The sequence below is a fragment of the Hesperophylax consimilis genome, chromosome 14 (genome assembly GCF_061612785.1).
Source record: "Hesperophylax consimilis isolate HC1 chromosome 14, BYU_Hcon_1.0, whole genome shotgun sequence".
Classification (NCBI taxonomy): Eukaryota; Metazoa; Arthropoda; class Insecta; order Trichoptera; family Limnephilidae; genus Hesperophylax; species Hesperophylax consimilis.
Genome location: NC_142849.1, coordinates 27,219,176 through 27,243,910, shown reverse-complemented (window position 1 = coordinate 27,243,910; position 24,735 = coordinate 27,219,176). Strand labels below are relative to the sequence as shown.

At 33.6% G+C, this 24,735-nt stretch overlaps 1 protein-coding gene across 1 annotated transcript; it reads left to right on the top strand.

Annotated features, from left to right (window-relative positions):
* Positions 1-72: 72 nt before the first annotated feature.
* On the top strand, positions 73-14,600 carry LOC149418133 (peroxisomal membrane protein 11C-like). The gene is made up of 4 exons (XM_089639669.1): positions 73-510; positions 2,521-2,685; positions 5,865-6,052; positions 12,529-14,600. Exons 1-4 carry the CDS (start codon positions 463-465, stop codon positions 12,803-12,805), a joined length of 678 nt encoding a protein of 225 aa, XP_089495795.1. The 5' UTR covers positions 73-462; the 3' UTR covers positions 12,806-14,600.
* Positions 14,601-24,735: the final 10,135 nt, after the last annotated feature.

Genomic DNA, 24,735 nt, shown 5'->3' with positions numbered 1-24,735 from the left:
TTGGAAAAAAAATATATAAACCTTTCTTGATTTAAAAAAAACGCATAAAATATATTAAAGTATCCTGCAACCGTTCAACGCTTGAAATTATGAATATTTCAACGGAAGACCAATTATATAAGTATTTTTAGTTCATTGACGTTTCATTTCTGAAAGATTTATTAGCCAAGCAAAATTGGTTTGCGATTTCATATAAAAATGGAAATATAAGGTTTGAAATGATATACTAATATAATTTACCGTCTAATGCCAGCTGTCCAAGTGTCAAGTTTGACACATCAATACGAATGCAAAACTTGAAGGTTAATTGTTAATTCGCCGACATGAATTCCTAGTAGAAGTGGAACTGCCTGCGGCAGTTTAAATTGAAAGTGAAAGCATTGGCACCAGATTGCGTATCTTATCATATGGCTGTGTTAGAATTCCTGAATGTTGACACAGAGCGCTTGAATTTGATTCACAATGGACGATATCTGCGATTTACTCTCTACCTACAACGGGCGCGATAAGGTGAGTACTGACTTGATCATAAAATGAATTAACAAAATATAAATTTATGTGGGTATGTAAACTTTGTCACACATTTACCTCGACAAATAATCTTAAAAATATTTGTTGAAAATCAATAGAAAAAAAATGGTTTCAAAGTTATTTAATTTTAAATTAAACTTATCTAATATCAATCTGATTAGTTTTTAATTCAAGAATTCATACAAAAGTTATTATTATTCCTTATCTAACCATATACTAGTTTGAGTGACTAGACTAGGATAGCCAGATTTTGCAACCCTTTCACAGCAATGGTTTATTGCCTTAACTTTTCATTCTGTTTTCCGGTGCAAAGGGATTTTGCTTATTTTTTTATCCAAAAAGATTTTTATTTATATTTTGTTATAGAAGAGTAAGTCTTAAAGTTTAGGAATTGAAAAATAATAACATTACAATTTTTATTTATTTATTACAAAATAATACAAGATTTCAAATTATAACACTATGCAATTTTTGTTTTCCTAATTATTCTACTACTCCATAAGGTGAGCTCCAAGAGCTCGTGTTTATAGGAGGAGTACGTATATACAAAAAGAAAATAATGTTTTTATCAAGTAGTGGTGCTGAGCCGTGGTATTTGTTAGCATTGGGATGGCTATTACGCCCTTTGTTTTGAATCTATTGCTTATCCTATCTATGCGTGAAATGTGAGAATGTATAAGATGGTGTATAAATGAGAAAGAAGCAAGGAGCGTGTGCCAAAACCGAGTTGTTTGATAGTTAATTTTGTACTGTGTTCAACATTCACAACTATATTGCACACGATTTTCGTGCCCTATTTTTCAAACACCATAATTTTAGTCTTACTTACATTCGTCATTAACTTATTCTGAAAACTTATTTCGTTTATCCTAGACACCAGACTGTAGATCTTTCATACTGTTAGAAGTCAGCACCGTATCATCAGCATACAACAGACAACATACTCTCTCTCTCCCTGGTTTCAATCCTGGGATTGGTTTGCAGCAATTTCATCTAATCTCCTTTTCCATTCTTCCCTGTCTTGTGCGGCTCTTTTGACTTCTGCATATGATGAGCAGCGCACGTCCACCAGCAGGTCCTCCAGGTACTCTCGGCGTGGGCGTCCCCTAGAGTTGGTCCCCTCGGTCATACCCTCCATTATGACATGCAAGAGGCCTTCTTGTCGTATAACATGGCCGATCCATCTTGCACGCCTTTCGGACAAGGTCCTGAGCAGGTGCCTTCCTCCTTCGATTCTTTGGAGAACCTCCTCATTTGTAATATGGTCTCTCCAGGAAATTCCTAACAGTCTTCTATAGGACCACATCTCAAAAGCCTCTAGTCTCCGTTTATCTCTTTCGGATAGGCACAAATATATATATCACATACTAGCAAATTGTTAATTTTCGCACACCCAATCCCACACCTTTCAATTCTTGCATATAGATTGGATAACCACAGTGACATTACACATTACAGTGACATTACACAGTGACATTGTTCAACACCTTTTGTGATATCAAACCTGTTATGTGAAGGGGTAGAGGAGTAGAGGTCAGGGCTGGCTTTGAGCCAAACGACGACTGGCGCTATTAAAAACCTTAAGGGCTCTGTATTGGGTGTTAGGTATTGTCAGCTCCTTGGCGCCTTGGCAAGTCGGTGCCTGGAGCGGACAGCTCCAAATGCACCAGCACAGGGCCAGTCCTGGGTAGAGTGTAGGAATTATTACTAATAGTCTGCTGTATTCGGCAAATTTATTATAATTTGTAAGACAAATTACACAAGAGATCACGAGCGCTAATGTCTATTCTAGTAGAATGTTGGGTTGAAAAAAGAGTGAGCGAGTATGCAATACCCTATATAAATCTTTGTCTGTTGCCATCTCACTCGAACACTACAGAAGTCAAAGTAACAACTCTATTATTCCACAAAACCACTTTGTAAAATCACTGCCTTAACATTTTTAACTCTGTTAAAATAAACTAATCTTTAATCTTCTATTTTATTTAGGTGGTACGTCTAGCCTGTTACACGCTTAAGTTGTGGGGCAGTGCCTCCAAGAATGAGGGTCTCCTCCGAGCGAGCAGTAAGCTCTCTGCCACACGAGCCACCATGAGACTGTTTGATGACATACCCATGCTCAAATACACCCTGGAGTACGGACTGGGGAAAGATGTAAGTACCCATTTATTGGAACTGAAACTGTTGCCCTGTTACCTACCGACTGTTGTTTTGAGAGCAATATTAATTATTTTAATACCGTCCTAGAATCCTAAATAATGCAAAATCATGTGTTTTTGGTTTGAAAATTTGGTCACCTAGAAATGTTTCAGATGCTTTAATTAAATACTGCGAGTAGAATACATCTTGGCCTTTGAAATAATCGAGTATTTTCTAGATAAGTCTTTTTATAAGCTCAGAAAAAAATAATGTAAAGGCCTATGAAAACTGCTTTAAAGTTCAAAATCTCCTACTTACGAACCCATTTTGGGTTATGATTTTATTGTATAATGCGGAAAATTAAGTTATTTATAAAATGATCGAAAATTTTTTAAATATTTATGCCTGAACATCCACAAAATAAAATAAAAGGCACTTTTTGGCCATGTTTTTTTCTTGCATAAATCAAAACAGGCGGATTGTGTTAAGCGGGAATTTAAACCTTATCGCCATCTCCGTAAGGGTTGTTATTGATAGCGGCTCAATTTAAAATATTACACGACGTAGTGCATCGCCTTAAGCTAGTTGGACTAGCATCCGCAACTGGGGTATATTGAGATACTGAAGGGAGTGGGGATGGGAAGGAGGAAGGTTTTAAACTACTCTGCTATTCAAATCTAGTCATTAAACATAGCTGGAGCCATTTCAAGCAATGTTTCTATTCTAGTTTTTGATGTCAAACATCTTTTAGCGACCTTTGAGTAGCAATCGTGGCAAAACGGGATGATGCTCTTGCACAGAATAACGCTGCATTCGGCAAGCCTCGTGACTTGTCGGCTCTTTCTGCCCGGCCATCAAAACTCTGTGTGGTATATTTGCTTCTATTCTCATTAAATCGGCAATGTATCTATTCTAAGTGATGATGAATTTTTAATTCGTAGTATATTTCTTTGTGTAAATTTTAATAATAATAAAAGAATTGTTTACTTTCATTTTCACTTCCTTTAATAAAAACCAATTTCTATGTTTCACATCTACCAGGCATCGCGATGGCTATATTTAAAAAAAAAAATTAAAATTAACTCCACACAGTAGGCCTGGAGGAAAATAATTTCCCTTGGGGCATCTGTCATCTTGTGGAGTTTCTTTTTAAGTAAAGGGAGGATTGGAAGTTCTTGGAAGGAAAAAGGTATGAGGGGTAGGTTGGTATCTTGTGGTCAGTGTGTCCAGGAGTGACAGACATATAAATCCATCCGTTGAGAGAGTCCGGTTGCAGAGATCAAAGGATCCCACTCAACCGGCCTCTCCCGATGCAGCCCGTCAGGGCATATGCTTCCGTATCTTTTTAAACCTCACCCCATTAACCCTGTTACACTTGCAAAGTCATCAAACGTCGCAAAACACTTGGGGTGACCTATGGCAGAGGTGTTGGTTATCCAGTTAATGGTTCTCAAGGCGGCGGCACCTATACCCGTCTCCCAAAATGGGAATCTTCGAATATAACTGTTTACGGCTTTTTTTATGAGATTACTGCAAAAGAGTCCCAACTGTTGAATCTATTTAATTGGTATCCGCAACTGGGGTATGTTGTAAGGCAGAAGTAAGTGGGAAGGAAATATGAAGATTGGGAAGTACCTGGCTGTTCAGATCTGGTCACTAAACACAAAAGCCATTTGAAGACCCTTTGAACTCTCAAGTCGTCACCTTTGACCGCAGTGGAAGGGATGGGTTGACACATCCATCACCCTCGACAAACTTACTCCCAGATTCCTACCCATTCCTCATACCTTTTTCAGAACTTCCAGAACATCCTCTCCTTCCTTTCCTTAAAAAGTCCATACAGCATCCCCAAAGATGACAAGCCCTGATGAAAATTATTTTCCCCAGGATCTACCACTCTGGTCTATTTACTTAATTAGTCAGTAAAAAAGCATAATATTTGTTTTGATGCTACATTTACAATAGTGCAATATGATCATTATTTGGTTTACAATTCACGGTGTTGAATCAAAAACTTAATGATTTTATGTTCTTACATAACCAGTTGTAGACATTAAATTTGCACAGCTGTGAATTGTGCAAAATAGAAAGCAATCAATTCCAAATAATACATACATTTGTGGTTGACCTTTTTAAAACATTATGTTTTGAACCTGACATTCAGAATCGAAATGCTGCTTGAAATGCCTTCAACTACGTTTAATAACTAGATCTGAATAGCCTGGTACCATAAAATAGGGTGACTTTTATCAATTTTTAACTATAAAACTAAATAACTCTTTATAATTAGTTTGAATACCACTTAATCGAGTATATATCCTCATTAAGCTGCAGATACACATGTTAGAAACTCGCTCAAAAACATGCCAGTAGCGGTCTTCAGCGTGTCAGTGGCATGTGTATTCTAATTATAAGTATGTGTACCCATAAAGTGATTGTGAGATATGAAAAATAAAGTAATTTATTTATGAAAACATTTGTGGGGGAAAATTTTATGGGGTGGAAAAAAATAAATACTTAGAATATTCAAGTAGTTTTATATGGATAGACACGGACTTTACAACATAAATGATATGAAAGTATTATAATCGTTGAGGAATGTATAAAATGTATTTACGTTTCTGTCTGTCTGAAAGTATATTACAAAACAGCTTCACAATTCAAGCCTCAAATATGTTTGAATATAACTAGAAATTTACTAATTTGACACTTATTTTCGAAGCATCATTGTATTAACAACAAAATCGAGTATATTCTGAGTGGAAGTGAGAATTATGCAGATATCTGCGATGATCAGAGTCGCCCCTCGATTTAAAAGTCTCTTCATATTACGATACTTTCCAACGTTTCTCTTACACCTTCCATTTCACATTATTTTCCAATTGGGGTTTCCATAGTCGAACTGGATACAGCTAGACTCATTAGAAGAAACAACACTATTTATTACATTATTCTTCTTTGTATGGAGGAGATCAAAGTGGGATCCTTAGGTTTTCCAGCCAATGGACGGCATCGGAAGTCACTTGGTTTATTAAAGATGTGCTTCCGGAATACTGAAGAAGGGGACATTCCTCTAGAAAGCGTTCTGTCAATATGTCCACATTCAAAAAATTCACAATCCTTTAGGTACCGTTTTTACAATTATTTTCTTTCATCTTATTTTCTAATATTATAAATAATGGTTTTTATTTCAGGAACCAGATGGAGTTTCCAGTTTTCTCGGTGTAATTACTAACATAGTAGACCAGCTATTCCTTCCTCTTGAAAAAGTGGGATGGCTTGGAGAATTAGGAATAATAAAGCTGAGCGAAAAGCAGATGGAAAAATTCGATACGGCCAATACTGTCTTCTGGGTTACCTCCTTGTACCTCACATTAATCAGGTAATTGCCTATATTTATTTATAGTGATGCGATGAAGGGGCAGCCCCCGACAGAGCAAGGGATCTATCACACCATTGGTGTGTGCTTGGAAAGTAAGTATAAAAACCATCAAACTTTTAATACAATATCTTTGTAAACATTTGGGAACTTAGGAAAATCTATAAAAATCAATGTTCTTATCTGACTTCAATATAAGGTTCTATTAAGATATTAATCAATCACTTCTTAATAAATTGAAATCATTTCTTTATCTATAAGATTATACACAAATATGTTACAAGATAGCATCATTCAGAAAGAAAATACAAGTACATCCAAATATATTGGACTTATTCTAGAGGGCAGCTAATTTTTGAAAGATTTAAATTTATAAATCTAATTACAATCTTTACACCCACACAATAGTTTTCTGAATTATCCATGTCTCTCAAATATAAATGTGGTTATTGAAGTACTACGATTTTGACGGCAACGTCGCGACGATGGCATAGCACAGCATGACAGCAATGCAAGGAAGACGCTTATAATTTACCACCTGCGAAGACGATTTTTATTTACTGAATGACATGCCGTGGACGACAGCGAAAATGGTAAATTATATAATCTTCATACCATGTAGATTTTAACCTATAGATTTTGCTACCCTGTCATGCCGTGCAATGCCGCTGCCGTCAAAATTATAAAAGCGCCCAATGAAATATCATCGGACAGAATGTCCGAGAGTTAACACACCAATAGTTCAATCAATCACGGAATCCCGGTTTGTAAATCTGTGCTCTGCTCGGAAGCACAAAAACAAACTTTCCCACTCAAATGCCACCGAATGGCACATAAAGAGACAATGCGGATCCTTGATTTTTGGTTTAGTTTTTAACGGCAGAAAATTCAGCGTTGAATTCTTTCTACTATCGTCTAATAATGGAGCTAAATGTGGAAATTTATGAAGGAATGAAGGAAATTTATTTCCGCTATCAACCTGTTTCGTCATGACAAAGATATGATATCTCGGAATTTCAATAATAGTATGTATTTGGAGCATAAACAATAACCAATTAAATTTAGTGATTGTCTCATTCTTAAGCGCTTGTTATATGCCAGTGGATTTTTTCTCAAACTGTCAATATGTCTTCATTTTTTATCGCTAGAGGGCGGTAGTTGTACATTAATGAACTTGTTAAAATATAACGTCAAATGTGCGTTCATCATGTCGCGCATCATGAACATACGCAATCGTAAATCGTAAATATTAAGTAAAACAAACAACTTAGTAAAAAGGTATGACTTATTTGCAGAATTTAATTTAATTTAATTTTAATTTATTTCTATTTTGGTAAAGCATTTAACATAATTTAACATTATTTAGCATAATTTAACATTTTTTATAAATGTTTATCATTCACTTGCTGTTGTCAAATCTAATTTTTTAAATTTTTTTTTTATATTAACTCCACACAGGAGTGCCCTGAAGAAAATAATTTCCCTCAGGGCCTATGTCATCTTTGGGGATGCTGTGTGGAGGGTCTTTTTGTGGAGAGGAAGGAGTGAACATGGGTCTTGAAGAGTCCCATGTTGTAGGAGGGAGGAAACACAGAGGCCGGCAGTTCGTTCCACAGCCGAGCTGTTGAACTTAAGAACGAATCGTAGAAGCGACCCGTTCTCATGTGACAAATGTCAACCGTGTACAAATGTTGGGCGCGCGTTTGGCGTATATCCCGACTACGCACCGGTGCCGAAGGGATCTATGACGCTAGTTCCTCAGAGCATCTTCCATTGTAATACCGATAGAACAAGGACAGCATACCTACCTGACGCCTGTGCTCTAAAGATTGCAGTCCGTTTGTTAAGATTGGGGAATCTATCAAACGGACCGCCCGTTTTTGCACAGAGTCAAGGGTTTTTTTCAGGTATTTAGGGGCTCCGGACCAGAGATGGCTGCCAAATTCGACAGTAGGGCGCACTTAGATTTGAACGGCTTTTGGCTTTACGAATCGCATTTGAGAAACATTTCCTATACAAAGAAAGTTTGTTTTACACGGTGTTCGGAATCTCGTGGTATAAACGGTATAACTTGTGAATGAATCTACCTTTCATTTAAAGTTAATTTTGGGTTATGACTTTTTTTTATTTGAGTTTTCGTTTTCGAGAAAATAGAAGGTGGATTTTTTTGGTAAATTTAAAAATTTAATATTTGATAGAATATCTATACATATTAATAACATCATTAATAATATTGACCTTGAGAAATAAAAAAAGTTTTTTTTTAAATTTATATATTTGTTAAATTATTCTGTGTTATTTAGTACAACTAAACAATAATCTGTTTTAACCATAGCAGTAGCTATCGTGCAAGGCTGCACAATGCATTCATACTAGTACTCTATCAAAATATAACTAGCCGTTGGAAATAATAGTTATATTCATTCAACGACCAACGCTATTGAAAAAATGTACGTCAATAGGTTGAAATATAACACCTAAATACGAATATTATTCAACGAGTCCACGATTCGACCTCTTGTTTAAGATGTATTGACGCATAATAAATATATGAAATGGTGAATCATTTAAATTTACTGAATTTAAAGTTACTGTTCTTTATACGAATAGAACGGCGTCATATGCGCCTCACAATTTTTACCTCATATGGGTGTTAAAAAATGTTACCTAGCTATTATAGACTTAGAGGCCTTGTGTTTTCTCGGTAGGGAAAAAATTGTTTCCTAAAAAACTCTTATTATTTACAACACATAGATAGAATATCTTTGATTTGACAAAGTGTGAATGATTACGTGTTTATACACAGAAAGGCGATATAATTGTAAATTTCCTTAAAAAGTTTTTTTTGTCTGTTTAATCTAAAGATAAAAAAATGGTAATAAACTTGTTTACTCCTTATATTAATACGCCTTACCATGTATGGTCAGAACAGTGAAAAACTTGACTTGTTATCACTTAAAACGGCCGATTTTACCAAAGTAAAAATGATTCGGCGTGAGATGGTATTTTTTTTTTTCTGTCTGTTTAATCTAAAGATAAAAAAACAGTAATAAACTTGTTTACTCCTTATATTAATACGCCTTACATGTAAGATCGGAACAATGAAAAACTTGACTTGTTATCACTTAAAACGGCCGATTTTACCAAACTAAAAATGATTCGGCGTTAGATGGTAATTTTTGGTTTTATTACCAAACGCGCCATATAAAAAACGTTACTCTCTCAACTTAGTCAGAGCGCTTAAAGACAATGAATTCTCACACTCACAAACACTTACATAAAGGGCAAAAAAATCAACATTATGACGTTCGTGCTAACCGTTAGGAAAAGGAACGCATATTAAATGTTGTATTTTACGCGTTTTAAATAATTTGACACTAATACAATGCGACAAAATTTACGTGAAAAAAGAGAATTTGTGAGTACTTACTGTTTTTGTAGCTTCCTTAGATTATTGTAATGGTTCAAGTGAGTCGGTATTCTACTTGTAGACCCGGAAATGAAACATTTTGATGGCATTTTCGAAATATATACGCCGTCAAACACGGAGCGTACAGTTTCATCACCATTCACGGGGGCTTTTATCCCGTAATAAGTAAAAGACTGAAATGTGTTGAAAATTTGGTGCAAGATGAAGTATTTATTTAATTATTAATATCCACAGATATCATACCGATAATAAGAGGCCGTACTTCTACAGATGTGTGTATTATATACATATATTAAATTAAAAATATTGTGTAAAATCGTTATTAACGCGATAATCATAGATCGAAGTTTTAAAAGTGGGTTGTATGGTGTATCAATGTTTTTATTTTTTTATGGTCGAATGCCTACAACAACTACAAAAAAAAATAGGCAGACTGAAAAATAATAGTCCGTTATTTGGTAACAAAAAATATGAAGTCTGAGAATGATGTACGAAAGGTAGTATTAAGCCGTTTTAGAGAGCCGTTTTCCAGCAAATCACCATTCTGCCCTATAACCCACTCTTAATATGTTCCCGGTAAACCACTCACCTTTCTCTATGCCCCCTTCACCTCTTCTTTCTCCTAATTCTACCTCCAACTCCAACACTAATTCTTTCTGTATCTGTTACTAAAAGTTTAAAAGAATACTTCATGCTAATAAAGTATTATACATTTGTTAGTGTAGTAATAATGGCAAGCCACAATTTAAATTCTTTGTGTATATACACATCTTAAATATTGGTCTCCAAATTATAATATTCCTATGATTATTTTTAAGCTCTGCATTTTTATCGTAATTTTTTTTGGTTATTATGCCGTTTTGCACTTCCTTCTTCCTCAACTAACTTTTCGGACAGCGTTATATCATCCTGAAACACATCCATCATCAGGGCAGATGTGATGGATGCTGTGACGCTGTCCGTAAAGTAGGAAGCGCAACAACGGCATAATAACCCAAAAATAAATCACTTTAATATTTTGGGCCGTGATAATTTCAAATCATACCATCCTCTGCATTTTTAAAAAAAAGTTTATTTAGGAAACATATAGTTATAAATGTGAATAAATTTTACATTTAAAATGGTGAGTATAAAATAAACCAGTTAATAATAATATAGTTATAATAATATAATAGTTAATAATAATATAGTTATAAATTTTAAAATGCAATCTATCTGCTAAAAATTTAGTAAAAGCAATAAATACTTGGGCAATACCTCTATTAACATACTCATTTGGCATAATTAAATGGTCCAATACAGATTTAGATAACTTAGAAAGATTAATTAGAACTACGCTAACAAAGTTTAATTGCCATCATCCAAATTCAGCTATAGAACGAATTAATTTACCTAGAAATTTAGGAGGTAGAGGTATAGTCAAAATAACTTCTTTGAAACATAATCAGGTAGAAATGCTAAGAACTTTTTTCCATAGGAAAGCTCAGAAATGCACAAAATAATTTGCAAGGCAGATAGAAATATTACACCTTTAAATTTATACGATGAGAATGCCAACATTTTTATAAATCCCAACCAGGAATTATTAGATTCCTGGTCAAATAAAATTTTACACGCAAAACACTTCAATTATCTCAACCAAACGTATGTTGACAAATTTTCGTCAAACAAATGGTTGAGTATTGGAGAGTTGAGCGCGGAAATAGAAGGATTTATGCTTGCCATTCAGGATAGAGTCATTAATACTAAAAATTATAGGAAGCATGTAATCAAAGATACAAATCAAATTGATGATTTATGTAGAAAATGTTTGGCTTTTCCGGAAACTATAGAACATATTATATCGGGATGTTCTATATTAGCACCGTCCGAATATACATTTAGGCACAATCAAGTTTTAAAAATAATTCACCAAAGTTTGGTAATTAAACATAACTTGATTGACTGCCGTAATATAATACCATATTATGAATACGAACCAAATTCATTTTTAGAAAACGAATTTTATAAAATATATTATGATGAAACTATACTATGTAACAGACCGAACGATTAGACATAATAGACCCGATATAGTTTTACATGACAAAATTAAAAAAATCACTTATATCATTGATGTCGCTATTCCAAATTCCTGTAATATTCAAAAATCTGTTAATGAAAAAATAAGAAAATACACAGATTTAGGAAATGAGATTAAAAGAATTTGGCATTCTCAGACTATAAAAATATTACCGTTCGTTATTTCGGCTACTGGCATTATACCTAGCTCTCTCATTAAAAATTTAGGCGTATTAGATCTATCAAAAAATTTATATATAAAGATGCAAAAGTCGGTCATTTTGAATACATGTAGGATAACGAAAGATTTTTTAAATATTTATGTTGAGGGATCAGTAGGATTTATAGGCCCTGTTAGAAGTTCTACCGAGCCGAACCCTCTGATATGAAAATATCTGGAGTCGGTGAATTTTTTTTTCCCATTTGATCTCTGGTGAGTTGACGTGTTGTTGTTCTTGTATTGTTTTGTATTTATTTTGCTTATATAATGCACTTGCATTGTGTTGATTGACTAGCTGATCATTTGTGGAAAAGTGAGTGGAAGGGTTTAGTTTTTCCTATGGGGAAGATTTAACCCGGACAACAAAATCGGAAGCATAAAAAAATGTGAATTAATTTTACATTTTACATTTAAATAACGTTACGACAGGTGTTTCAAAAATATTATTTGAATATTTTCAATTCGGTTAATATAAGTATGGTATTGAGGATTCCGAATGACAATTGCAAATTCGAGATGAGATCTTACATATATGCCATATATAGTAGTTCAAGTATAAAAGGGTTATTGAATGGTTTTGTGATGCGTAGAATGAATTCTTCTTTCTTAGCCTTATCTATGCGGCTATCGCATATGTAATCCATCAGCGGCTATCCCCACGTGCCGCATGATGGAATAGATTGCGATGAAAATGCCAGCATTATAAAGGTTAATGCTTCCGTGGTCTATTTCCTTCTGATTTTAATGTGTATTTTTTATTTCTTTCAGATGCCTCAAACAGTTACAACTAACCAAAAGACAACACTCCCGCGTTTTGAGTGGGTCACAGAGTCCCGAAGTCCAGTTCCAGATTGCAGCGCGTCACATGATTGAAACTATCACCTGCATCAAGCTCATGATGGATGTGGTTCACGCTGTCAACTGTTTACCCGAAGGATGGCTATGGGGGGGAAAGATTGGAGACGTGAAGGTTGGACTAATTGCAACAATATCTTCACTAATTGGCATAGGAATGCACTTTGCAAAGAAGAAGTACTTAAAATAGGAGTTTAGGTAATTAATTGTTGGAGGTGCCTATGTAAATATTAATTAATTTGTGCCTTCAATAATGGTCTGATTTCAGATACAGCTGTTATAAGAGTGTTAAAATGGTTCTTAGTAAATATATCTAAATACAATGTCTTCTTTTCATCTTTCTGGAATTTATTCTTGCCATAGAGAATTATGTACATATTATATTATGTAGCTCTATTTCTTGTCATAGAAAAGTTTTTATTCATTCTCTGATGATTTGTTGTATGTACTAATCTGTCTAGAAACGTTTTCACATTTTTTCAGGTTTTTTCATTTCAAATGTTTGAGTTCGATAAGAATCACTTGGATTTTACCAAATAAACAAAAATCGTTTTTTTATGGAAAATTCACAAATTTTTGTTCACCTGTGTCAATATACTTTACATGATAGTGTTCTAGTTACTTTGTTCAGACTGGTGATTGGCAATTTATTGGTGTAAATTAATAGAACAATAAAACACATATCATACTAAGGATGATTTGTTTTAAACTTCAGTCACATTATTTGACATTGTCACTATTCAATGATTACATAGCACCATATTGTTTCACATTAGAAAACTGTTAAAATCCGATTCTAGCCTCATATGATCCTTTGAAGAAGTTCTGATCAACTGACAAACTTAACAAGTAATGTATTTATTCCAAAGCCGAAACCCACCCAAAACGCGGGAGTGTTGTCTAAAGGTTAGTTGTAACTGTTTGAGGAATCTGAAAGAAATAAAAAATACACATTAAAATCAGAAGGAAATAGATCACGGAAGCATTAACCTTTATAATGCTGGCCTTTTCATCGCAATCTATTCCATCATGCGGCACGTTTTGACACTATATATATATAGGTATGTTTTAGTGAAACTTTGTGAACCAAATATGCGACGACATCTGTATATGGGGATAGCCGCTGATGGATTACATATGCGATAGCCGCATAGATAAGGCTAAGAAAGAAGAATTCATTCTACGCATCACAAAACCATTCAATAATCCTTTTATACTTGAATTGCCTAGAATTGTTGTTTAACTAGAACCTTTCATGTATGTAAAAGAAAAAAAATGGTGCTAATGTCATTTATGTGAAGAAAGTTTGTAACACCTCAACAAGTTACTAAGAACAATTGTTAAGTTACCAAGGACGGTTTGTTTCGGAGAATTTGAACAATTCATCAAATTTCAACGTTCATTTTCGGGTTCTGTGAAAGTCCTATTCAAGTTCTGTTATTATATCATTGTAGGCTAGTTGCTTGACAAAACTGAAATAAAAACAGAACTTGAAAAAATCTTTCACAGATCTTGAAAATGAACGTTGAAATTTGATGAATTGTTCAAATTCTCCGAAACAACCCGTCCTAAGAATAATTTTTTAAACTTGGCTAACACTTTAACTGATACAGATCAATGTTTTGAGTACAAATCAAGTTTATTCTGCAGGCAGAACAGACCAAGTACCTATTTTTAAGTGATAATAAAATTATAGACAAAATAGCGAAATATACTTTTAATAAAATTTATTCAAGTCTTGTGCAAACTTTACAATTGAAAATTAATTATCTTTTACTTGATTAACATGGTTGTTGTGAATAATATTGTGTAAAACATAATAATTCAAATATTTACTCAATTATTATAGTGTTTTTTAAATTTTCCACGTGTTTTTAAGTGACCTTACTTGAACAACAAAAATAAACATGATGTACTTAAATATTAATAGCCTTGGATAAAATAACAATGAATTTATTTACATAATGTGTGCATTTTTTATCAACATATTATGCAAATATAATGTAGGATATGAGAAATTAAATTTATTTAGTTATTTTTTCCAAAAAAATAATATTATTTCAGTGGTACAAAGTTTCAATATTAGTATGTATTTACATTTTTCTTAACTTTGTACCGTCTCTGTATCGGTCTATTTATTGGCATAATTTTTTTGCATTTTTAATCATAATACAAGATATTATCTTCTCTGTAATAAATTGTTTAAATAATTCGCTGATTTTGTACATGCAAGTACATACCTAAATCTGAAGTTATACATGTAAGTACATACCTAAATCTGAATTTATACATGTAAGTACATACCCAAATCTGAAGTTATACGTGTAAGTACATACCTAAATCTGAAGTTGTGCTTTTTTTATTGCACAAATTGTAATGTTAACCTCTCAGACAAAGACTTTTATTTACTTTGTGTTCCTTTGCGAACTGTCAAAACGTGAAAATTTTTGTGTTATTCACGAGTTTTGTTAAAAGCTTCATAACTCACGTTTTAGGAAACGTAGCCCCATTCTAAAAAATGTTTTGGAAAGATTATGAAATTCACTATCGTATTGTTTTGTTATACGTAAATATTTGCGTTTCTAAATATACATTTTCTGAAAACGTCAAAAATATGTAAAAATCGCTGACCATTTTTTCAAAGCTGTGAAAAATGTACTTTTTTCTGAGTATCATAAAGAAATAACACTTTATATATTGAAGAAATATAATTAAAAACTATTAGTCACCTCAAAATATTAACCGTCCAAACTAAAATATTTTTAATAAATTATTTAGAAACGCAATAAATTATGAACGAACAAGATGACAGATCCAATCGACTTAGATAATGCACCTCTACATTCCATAGATATTCTTGAATACATACGCGTAGCGTTATTCATTATCGATACTCTGTTTTTTAAATCATGGCAATCCGTATACTAGTGATGGAAATAAATCGATTTTTGTAAAATCTCGCGCGTTTACGTGAAAAGACGTTCTAATGTCTTGACCGCTATTATCATATTTACGTCTTTTGACGTTCTAATGTTCTGAGTGGTTAAAGCCTACTTACTTCTTCTGTAAATGTAATATTAAAAAGGAAATGATTTATTACTGTAGATATTAATCCCTAAAGCCTCAAAGATTTTTCAATGTACTTCTCATATGTGAACTCTCAGAATGTAGAATGCGCAAAAGATATATTCGATTCCAGATAAATTCGCTGTTTTTGAACGTATTTCAAAATAAAATACTGTTATTGAAAGGAGACGAAAGATTCTTTCAGATTTTAGTGTTAAAAATAACCATATTAAATTTTTGAACGCAAACCTAGTTAAAATTTTTATAGTGGCTTACCAATGGTTTTTATTGTGTAAATTGTAATTACCAATTTAGACAAAACTTATTTGATGACAAAAGTATTATAAAAATAATTATCACTTTTTTTCGTTTCTTATAAAAATATTTGTGAAAAAATTTGCAAACCTTGACAAATATTTTTTAAATGCTAAATGTTGTTTCGTAGAATTATTTAAAAAATTTCGGGAGCGTGTATCGTAAATTTTTGAACGTAAACATAAAGCGTGGTATTCTCTATTTCTAACACTGTTTAAATCATATAACTCACCTTAATAAAAAATTAGATAGCATACATTTTATCAGACCGTGTCGGGCTGGGAGATATATCTCCCAAAAAGATTATGTTTGTGAAGAATATCTCCCGAAAATGTCAAATATAAAGAGTTACCATCAATATAATACATTATTACATATTATACAAGTATTGTTCATAAGTTTTGAAGTATTTATATGAAGTTGTTGGTTACTGAATTCATTATTTATCTTGTACTGTCCTGTGCTGTCTTTTTGTCATAATAAATTATTGTATCTAACTATATGGAATATAAAAATTTACAATGTCACCTTGAATATAACTTTTTTGATTAAATTGATTTTGGTCTCCGGTGACATTTTTGGTGGTTTTTGTTTTTACAATAAAAACAAAAAAAATTAGTAGGTATTTGACAGTTAAAGTCGGGTTAAGAGGTTGAACAGTTACTCGGCTGAGTGACCAGTAAGACATGTGGAAAAAGTAAAAAAAGTTCGTTTTTGAAAAAAAAAAAAAAAAATCAGCGGAGACCAAAACATCTTTTACATTTTTTCTCCAAATAATGTCAGAAATCACTGGTTAAAAGTAATTCAAGTACGTCCTTTAACACTCTGTATAGATTAATTAATATGTAATATATTCAATTTATGATTTTGTAAAATTGTCTTGCCAATTGCAAAAAATAACCTTTGTCCACAAATCTATTTAAGTATCCGATACTAATTTTGTGTACTGACGTTGCAAACAATTTCTCACGTCCACGTCGCTACTGAAATCGATATTTCACCACCAATCATTGAGCACGGGTATGACTAAGTGTCCGATGCAAGTGATGCCATATTTAGAGTCTCGCAGTGAGATACTTGAATCATCGAGTAACGGATACTTGCGTATCCTTGTGGACGAAGGTCGAATAGGTAGGTAGCTTTACAGGGTGTTAAGGGATCAACTTGGCGATGATGACCAGATGGCATTTTGGTCTCTGGTGACTTTTAACCTTTCCTTATCTGTGGTGTGTATTTACAACACATTGCTTCTAATAAATTTTCTATTTGACAATACCAGTGATATGTGTTTCCCATTTTAAGTCTTCTTATGTGGCAACTCTCAGGTCTTGATGTAGCGTCACTGCTTTTAGAGGTGTTCCATTAACCTTTCCTTATCTGTGGTGTGTATTTACTACACATTGCTTCTAATAACTTTAATAACTCTATAAATATAATAAATTCTGGGTTCAGATTTTAGGTATTCCTTCATTATACATTTATGCACTGAATTAAAAAATAATATTTTACATAGTATTTAAATTCAATTAAAAATCAGAGATTTTTGTTAAAAATCGGGATAAAATACACCAATACAATCAATCGTGTGACACTGCTACGCGAAGAGTGTGCAAGGAAAGGACACGCTATTGATGTCCCGCTTTAGTTCGCTATGCGGGAACATGAGAAATCTACACGTCCGTAGTTGTATTCAATTTAGACCATCGATACCTACGACCGCATAGCATCCAGCGCCAGTCGGTCGCGGGCCGTCGTTAGATATGGACTCCTCGCAGGTTTTTTTAGCATCTGCCGATGGTTTTTTCATGTTTTCAGCAATTAAATTACAATTATTATCACTTTTGATATAAAATATAATAAACATAAGCTAGCTATGAATATTCTTATTTTTCCGACATTAAATCGCTTATTTTGAGATGTGTATTGACTACGCAGCACCGGAACGCGTGGATTTCTTTAGCAATGTAAGGGAAAGGTTAAACATAAAAAATCAATAGGTATTGAACAGTTACAGTTGGGGTGGGGGGTTGGACAGTTACTCAGCCGAGTCAGAAGTAACAATAGAAAAAAAAAAAAAATTACTTCATTGCAATCATCGGTTAAAGTTTGTTGGTTACGTATTATCTCTTAATAGATCTATCTTACTGGAAATAGCTGCCCGGGCTTTACGCAGAGGTTCTCAAAATCAGATGTAGACAGTAATTTTTTTCTTATTTTGAACATCAAGTATGCAAAATTTCATCAAGAAGTATCTAAATTCTGCTAAGGGGTGTGAAAGTGGTTTTTCGAAATCTCATGTACAACAGTCACCTTTCTCTTGTTCCAAGGTCGAGCTTGCAAAATTTCATCAATCTCGGAATAAAACTGTAGACAATTTTATATTTCGATATGCAAGTTTTGTTTCTAACATAACCTAGCTTTATTTTAATACAATTTTGAAAGAAACAGATGTAATCATTTGAGAAAAAGTTTTTATTACCTACTTTGAAAAAAACATTTTTTTGCACACCGTACATTAGTTCTGTATTTGCAATGCTCGCAACTGTCTGGAGCCAGCAAGGCTATGGCATCGCCAATTGGGGGTATGTTGTGAGGCAGGATAAAGTGGGAAAGGAAAGGAGATGAGAAAGAAATGTTTTAATAAAACAAGAGGAAGGTGGGGGTTAAAGTATCTGACTATTCAGATTTTGATACCAAAAACGGTTACAGTCAATTTAACACCTCGACTCCGGTGATGGGTCTGATTTAACCCAGTGTTTTTTAAATAAAAGATTTTGCCGCAAATATCTCGTTTAGGCTAATTTCCTTCTGTCTATTCTTTCATCAAATATTTACCCACATTTCGACTCAAAAATGATAAAAATCGGACACGTTTTAAAAAAGTTATTAGAATAATTGTGTATAAAAACACGCAAAAACTCCATTTCTTCTCAGTTGAATTCGAGCAGCCGACGAAACAGCATATCTCTTGCTCTGTCCTTCCGTCTTTGTCTCTCACAGTCCCGCGCAGATGTTGTCAACCATTCGGGCACATTTCTAGTATTGTGTACCGTACGAACGCAATGAATTATTTATCTGATAATGAGATCGAAAAGCTACTTAACAGTTCAAACAGTGAGATCAGTGAAGATGGCGACTTGGAATTCGAAACATTAGATCTAGAATTTGTAATAATAAATCCATTTGGTGTTTTGTGTATGTATATAAATTTTATTAATCGTCAAATCATTTTTGTATTTTCGTATTTAGAATATTGCTTTTATTCCGTTTTTTTAAATGAAAATTGTTAATTTAAATTTGTTTTGTTGAAAAATAAAAGTTTTAGTATTTTTAATGTGTGTCATTCAATGGTTTTAATTGTGACAAATAAATGTGTGAGGAAAGTAAATACTCAACTTGAATTAGAATGCCATTATATAATATTTTCTAATATTTGCATAAGCAATCATTGTTTAATATGGCTATAAATTGAATTTATTTTCTCTTTACACATCTTTCTATTAGAGGTACAGCCACAAGGAAGTTATCAAATAAGTGATTTTATTTCTGGTATTTTAAATAGTACACGATATTCTTGTAAATGCACACCATCGAAAATTTCAATAATTATAGAAATAAAAATGTTTGTTTCCGATGACGATCGCTTCCTGTCCCCCCCCTCCCGCACTGCCCTCCTATTCCCCTGACCATCACCCGGCACCCGCACCGGCCGTGCGTCGGGGGCTCGGGGCCGTCTTCGATTCAGTCGTTGATTAGCTGTTGTTGTCCGCGCTGCTGTATATCGACGAACCGCAAAATTTACGGAATACTAATTTCTAAAACTTTCATCTTCATACAAGAAACACAAGGGATATGTTATGAGTTAACGAGGAATTACATAATATCATATAAAAGTAAGGATATGAACGAAAAATGCATAAAAAGCCTTTTAATTTCATCATTTCAGCCGTGTCAATCTGGACCCACCATCGCCGCATGTGTTTTATTTTGAACCTCCGGGTATTACGTGTTAAGCAACGTTTCGATTCTGAATGGAGATCTTTCACTGGAGAGATACTGATACAACTCATTAATTGTGTAACTCTTTGACTAACCAATTTAAATGTCAATTATTTTGTGTAGGTGCTAATAAAATTGATAATTTATAATCCGGTATGAGGGAGAGGGAGAAGAGGATGTTAATAAAAGGATTATTGAAATAACACAATTTTATTTATTTATTATTGTTGGAATAATTGAAAAAAAATATTGAAAATATGATAATAAATTTGCATTAGAATGAAATGGGGTCATAAAAATATATAATATTCAAAATGAAATGACAGAAAACAGTTTTTATTATATTATGTTGGACTTTGACATAAAATATTTCAAGTCATTGAAGAGATAATTCCTAGAAGTGTGATCAGGGGGGTATAACTCGTAAATCGGAACTGTGAATATTGTGACATCATATTATTGCCTAACTATATCCACCAATGAAAAGCTCTGAAAGTCTATGGAATAAACTTTCAGAGTTTTTCATTTGTGTATAGTATATAATAAGTAGGCTCCTAATGATAATTTTACTGTCCATATATTGGCATATCTATGGTTTTTTTTAGGACCAATTTGTTTTATATAAAAAGCCCAAAGTTATCGATGTAGTGAGTGGTTTATTTACGTGTGTGATCTACACCCGTTTGAAAGAAAACTTACGTCGACAATTTGAAGACGACCTTTATACTGATGGGCCAATGTTTACGATTATCTGAAAGAAATTCGATATTTGAAAATGTTTGATCAATATCAACAGTAGTTAGGAATCTTTGGCTTACTTCAGGAACATAAACACGCCCACAAGACACTTCTATAGATTTATCTATTCAGTGTTTCAAGTAGTTATTGTGATACTACCTGCTAAAACAGTCACAAAAAACTCAATACTAAAAGAAAATGTACTTTATCATGACAATAACAACTTTTTACATCATTAGTTAGAAGACAACAGGCTGATATTTTTACTCTGGTCTGGATGCAGCTTTAATACAAACGTATGTATTTTATATTATTCTAATCTCTTTATTTAAATTATATTATCTTTTATTCTATATTTTAATGATTCGGAAATCTAATATTGATGGAATGATAAAAACATTTATAATATGTATTAAAGAAAGTATACTATATACAGGAACTTTGTTTTATCACCAGTATAAATTTATTAATATACTAGAATACCAACCAGGTATCACTTGGTCATATAATTAACCTGGTCAGCGTGCTTAACCAATTTAGATACTTGAACTGGTTAGATGCTCGACACGTCCAGACACTTAAGATACTTGACCTGGTCAGACACTTAACCTGGTCAGATACTTAACTTGGTCAGATACTTAGCCTGGTCAGACACTTAACCTGGTCAGACACTTAACCTGGTCAGATACTTAACCTGGTCAGGGTGCTTAACCAATTTAGATACTTGAACTGGTTAGATGCTTGACACGTCCAGACACATAAGATACTTGACCTGGTCAGACACTTAACCTGGTCAGACACTTAACTTGGTCAGATACTTAGCCTGGTCAGACACTTAACCTGGTCAGACACTTAACCTGGTCAGACACTTAACCTGGTCAGACACTTAACCTGGTCAGACACTTAACCTGGTCAGACACTTAACCTGGTCAGATACTTAACCTGGTCAGACACTTAACCTGGTCAGACACTTAACCTGGTCAGACACTTAACCTGGTCAGATACTTAACCTGGTCAGATACTTAACTTGGTAATATACTTAGCCTGGTCAGACACTTAACCTGGTCAGACACTTAACCTGGTCAGACACTTAACCTGGTCAGATACTTAACTTGGTAATATAATTAGCCTGGTCAGACACTTAACCTGGTCAGACACTTAACCTGGTCAGATACTTAGCCTGGTCAGACACTTAACCTGGGCAGACACTTAACCTGGTCAGACACTTAACCTGGTCAGATACTTAACTTGGTCAGATACTTAGCCTGGTCAGACACTTAACCTGGTCAGATACTTAACCTGGTCAGGGTGCTTAACCAATTTAGATACTTGAACTGGTTAGATGCTTGACACGTCCAGACACATAAGATACTTGACCTGGTCAGACACTTAACCTGGTCAGACACTTAACTTGGTCAGATACTTAACCTGGTCAGACACTTAACCTGGTCAGATTCTTAACCTGGTCAGGGTGCTTAACCAATTTAGATACTTGAACTGGTTAGATGCTTGACACGTCCAGACACTTAAGATACTTGACCTGGTCAGACACTTAACCTGGTCAGATACTTAACTTGGTCAGATACTTAGCCTGGTCAGACACTTAACCTGGTCAGACACTTAACCTGGTCAGATACTTAACCTGGTCAGGGTGCTTAACCAATTTAGATACTTGAACTGGTTAGATGCTTGACACGTCCAGACACATAAGATACTTGACCTGGTCAGACACTTAACCTGGTCAGACACTTAACTTGGTCAGATACTTAACCTGGTCAGACACTTAACCTGGTCAGATTCTTAAACTGGCCAGACACATAATCTAGTCAAGACACTCCTGGTCAGATACTTAACTTGGTCAGATACTTAGCCTGGTCAGACACTTAACCTGGTCAGACACTTAACCTGGTCAGACACTTAACCTGGTCAGACACTTAACCTGGTCAGACACTTAACCTGGTCAGACACTTAACCTGGTCAGACACTTGACCTGGTCAGACACTTAACCTGGTCAGATTCTTAAACTGGCCAGACACATAATCTAGTCCAAGACACTCCCGGTCAGATACTTCTTAACCTGGTCAAATACTTATGAATGGAGTAGAAGCAGGACAAAGACAATCAATTGTCATCAATTGAACTATGCTTAACGTATGAATGTCGGAAATTCAATATCAGATTGGTTTCCTTGGCTGTGAAAGAATAACACAGAGGTTGCCCTAATATGAGATGAGCTGACGTACTAAAGATAACTTTGGACTTCAGAGTGGGAGATGTCAAGAATGGACGAAACTAAGAGATTTTGAGGAAAGCCTACGACCAAAGTTGTACGCCAGAATGTTATATAAGAATAAGAATATTAATGATAAAACTAAGTTCTTGTATTTAATTTATAATGTCACATTAATGAAAATTAAAATAAAGTAAAGTGATAAAAAATATTTGATTATGATTACAATTAAAATTGTCAAAAATATTGTTGTAAATTATACGTTGGCATTTAAAAGTTAAAACAACTTATTATGTAGTAGGTAAAGTCATTGGAAGTCTTTTTTTTACTATTTATTATAAATTATGAGAAAAACAACACATATTATATTATTTAAATTGTCCCATGAAAATATTCCAGATTTGTACCTATTTGTACTTCATCCTAAAAAAAATTGATACACAAGCATAATATAAGTTGTTTTGATATGAAATATATTTTTAAGTAGAGAAGTTCAAGAGATAAGATCTGTTTGCAAAAGAGAGAAAGGGATAAGTTAAATTAAACCCAAACTAAATGTACACTTAACTATGGGTGTTTTTCAGATAACTAACTATACAGAAGCAGATAGGCCTTTTAGAGATAAAAACAGCTTTATGGCCATAAGAAACTGGAGGGATACAGGAGTGTAAGCGTTTTCTAGAAACGACTAGAGTGGCGATTCCGGTTTTACGTGCGGATAAGGAAATGTCCATAACCTTAAAATTAATGATTTTGTCATCAACTGCGATTACAGGTCTCTCGGATGATAACAGAATATTACCCGAACCGGAATCGCCCCTCAGAACTCTGCAATGTTTGTGTCGTTGATTTTTATGACGAATCACATCATAATACTATTTGTTTTAATAAAATTCCTTATAATTTTATATCTTGATTCATATAATATTTGCTTGCAAGATAGAAATGAAAAAAGTGGTGATTTCGTAAACTTAACTTCCAATACGTTTTATTAATTCATCCCCTTTGTCCTTTTGCACACAGAAATACCAAAAAGCACATAAATAAGCCCATTTAAAAATACAATGAGAGTTTTCTAAACACCAGGTGTGTTGCTAACAAACGCCAAAGGCACCCAATTGTAACAAAAAGTCAAACAGATACTAATGTAAAAATCTGTAACAGTTTAACTTTATCAACGCAGCTGTTGCGTACATCGCAATTACTCATCGACGGCTACCCCTGTACGTGAATATCGCGTATGTGATTCTTGAAGTTTTACTAAAACGCACATGTACATTGTGCCGAAAAGTGCCTCATGATGAGGTAAGACAGGATAAGTTATAAAACCTTTGTTTTTATTGATACCTTTTTGCATTTAAAAAAAAGCAAACCACAAGAAAATAATATTACATTACATTTGCTCCTTTACCTGACTAGCCATGAATTCTACCCACTAACTTTTAAAGCTTATAAAATCTACATAGATGGAATTACATTCCTAAAATATAACATGTTTTGATTTTATAAAAAGTAGCTTCGATAAAAGTGTGCTAAAAGTTTCTTATCATATTATTTCTACTCGTTTTATAAAACTCCCTTCTTATTATTTTTATCTTAGACATTTTTTATATCACATGTGTAATGCTTGTAGTTAGATTTCTGAACATTTTACGGCTATATTTTACAAATCAACTGGGTTTTATGGTTATTGAAAAATCCATTCATAAAACATTTCATTTAGGAAAAAAACATATTTGTGACAAAAAAAAAAACAAATTACCTGCCCTAAG